At 45.8% G+C, this 2,048-nt stretch overlaps 1 protein-coding gene across 1 annotated transcript in view; it reads right to left on the bottom strand.

Annotated features, from left to right (window-relative positions):
• LOC107102746 (centrosomal protein of 164 kDa-like) overlaps window positions 1-2,048 on the bottom strand; it is a 19,285-nt gene that overhangs the window by 3,958 nt on the left and 13,279 nt on the right. The window contains exons 17-19 of the mRNA XM_015402164.1: window positions 1,412-1,702; window positions 1,267-1,330; window positions 1,069-1,188 (exon numbers count right to left, since the gene is read on the bottom strand). Of these exons, the coding sequence (XP_015257650.1) occupies window positions 1,069-1,188; window positions 1,267-1,330; window positions 1,412-1,702 (475 nt within the window). The remainder of the gene's footprint in view (window positions 1-1,068; window positions 1,189-1,266; window positions 1,331-1,411; window positions 1,703-2,048) is intronic.

The following is a 2,048-nucleotide window of genomic DNA, read 5'->3' as shown; positions in this document are numbered from 1 at the left end:
AATAATTAAATTAAAGCAACACATTGTAATTTTTGACCCGAGCGTTAGCTTAATTTAAGATAAAAATAAGGGCCGGTTTTAGCTCTGATGTAAGGTTTCCTCTAAAGCCATGAATCTTTCCTCAAATCCTCAAACTTCAGGACTTTTCTGTATGTTGGTTCAAACCACTGATCTCTATTTATTCCCTGGTTTGCTGATATCCCGAAAAAAGTGAGGCCACCGGTCGCCATATTGGTACTCCCCACTCCAACGGAGACTCACCATAAAAATGCCTTTGTGTGTACCATTTGACTGCAAAAACAAGCAGTTTGCGGCTGTAGGAAGATGTTTCACAGGTAATTTTACAGTCAGTGGATGTACTAACTAAGAAAATCCATATATACACTGATGTTCCCTATAGTATATTATGTAGCGCAGAGATGTCTGGCTATCTTGGACCAATTAAGTGGACGACGCTGTCGTTTTTGTAGTGTTTGTGGCATTTATCCTATATATATATATATATTGCATGCCTTAACAGACATGTACTTGTAATTTAGTCTTGATGTGAAATCTTGATATGCAATATGTTTTTATTTATTTAACCTTTATTTTACCAGGAAGTCCCTTGAGATAAAATCTCTTTTTCAAGGGAGACCTGGGTAATGGAATTACCAAAACAATGTAAAAATACATGTACATCATCAGTTTAGCACTTTTGGCACATCTGTATTTTTGTGTCCCATTAACACATTCATTTTGTTGTGATGGACTTTTAGAATAAGTCATATAAAATTAATTATAGACTGCATTGACTTCATAATGTTTATGCAATGTCCCCGATCTAACTAGGGAGTACCAATATGGCGGCTGGGAGCTTAACTCCACCCCATACAACCAACGGGCTATCAGGTATCCAGTGAATAAATAGAGATAAGTGGTTCAAACAACATATGGCCAACAGGAAAGCTGCACCTGGAACCTGCAGATCTAGCACCCCCTAGTGGCTAAAAGCTGCACAGCGTTGCTTTAATTTCTGCAGGACAAACTGATTCTCCAGCGCTTCATTCCAGTGTGTGGGAAGGATACATGCTGGGGTCTTTCCTGCGCGTGTTCAGCCACTTCTTGTTGCTGTCAATCAGCCCCTGCAGCCTGTGGCCGTCCAGCTCCACGGCGTTCTGCGTCGCCTGATGGCCGCGCCGATGCTCGCTAACACACACAGAGACGCACAGTTTAAGTAGAACCGGGCTGCGGGGATCAGCTGTAAGATCTAAAGGTTGTCTGTACCTGATGGGAGGGTATGATGGATAAGATGAGGTGGTTCTGGAGGAGATTGGGTCAGCAGCTGCTCCTGGAGAACAAAAGGAATCGCTCAGAACCAGCAGAGACTAATTGGGCCCAAAAGTTCTGGTTTCAGTAACTCATCACCTACCAGGGAATATCTGGCTCCATCTGCTGTTCAGTGGGTCTGCTGAGGTCAGCCCACTGCTGATGGGGGTGCTGAAGAGAGGGGCGGCTGTGGAGCCGCTCTGAGGCCCCCAGCTCCAGAGCCTCTCAGGCGGGCCCCACGCCTCTGACCCAAACCTCTGAGGCGTGGAGTACAGAGAGCTGCTGTCCCTCTGGGCCAAAGTGCCCAGGGCGCTCAGAACACCGTTGAGCTGGCCGGAGATGTGCTGCAGCGACTCCGCCAGCTGCTGGACTTTGGCCGGGACGGTGGGATGACCTGATGAGGGAAGAAACAGTCGGCTGAGCCGTTTCTGCTCCAACATTACAGACCTGTTATAAAACCCCACACTGAAATAAAGCGAACGGATTTAGAGCCCAGATTCCGCTGGGAGCGGAGACGATGCTAAAGTTTCAGGATTTCTGAAATGTCCATCCATTCAGCACCAGAAGGCTCCATCTTTATTTGTATGTTTGTCTTTCCAAAAAAGTTTAAAAAACAATCCACTGGACGCTTCGCCTCTAATCCGGGCAGCTTTTCCAAGTCAGAATGTCAGAATTAGCGTTAAGTTTGAGGCTTTATGCTACGTTCACACCGGATGAAGCAGAAGCAGTCAGTTTACATG

This window comes from Cyprinodon variegatus, unplaced genomic scaffold, assembly GCF_000732505.1.
Source record: "Cyprinodon variegatus isolate N-32 unplaced genomic scaffold, C_variegatus-1.0 Scaffold33, whole genome shotgun sequence".
In the NCBI taxonomy this organism is placed as follows: domain Eukaryota; kingdom Metazoa; phylum Chordata; class Actinopteri; order Cyprinodontiformes; family Cyprinodontidae; genus Cyprinodon; species Cyprinodon variegatus.
This window is presented reverse-complemented; position numbering and strand designations above follow the sequence as displayed.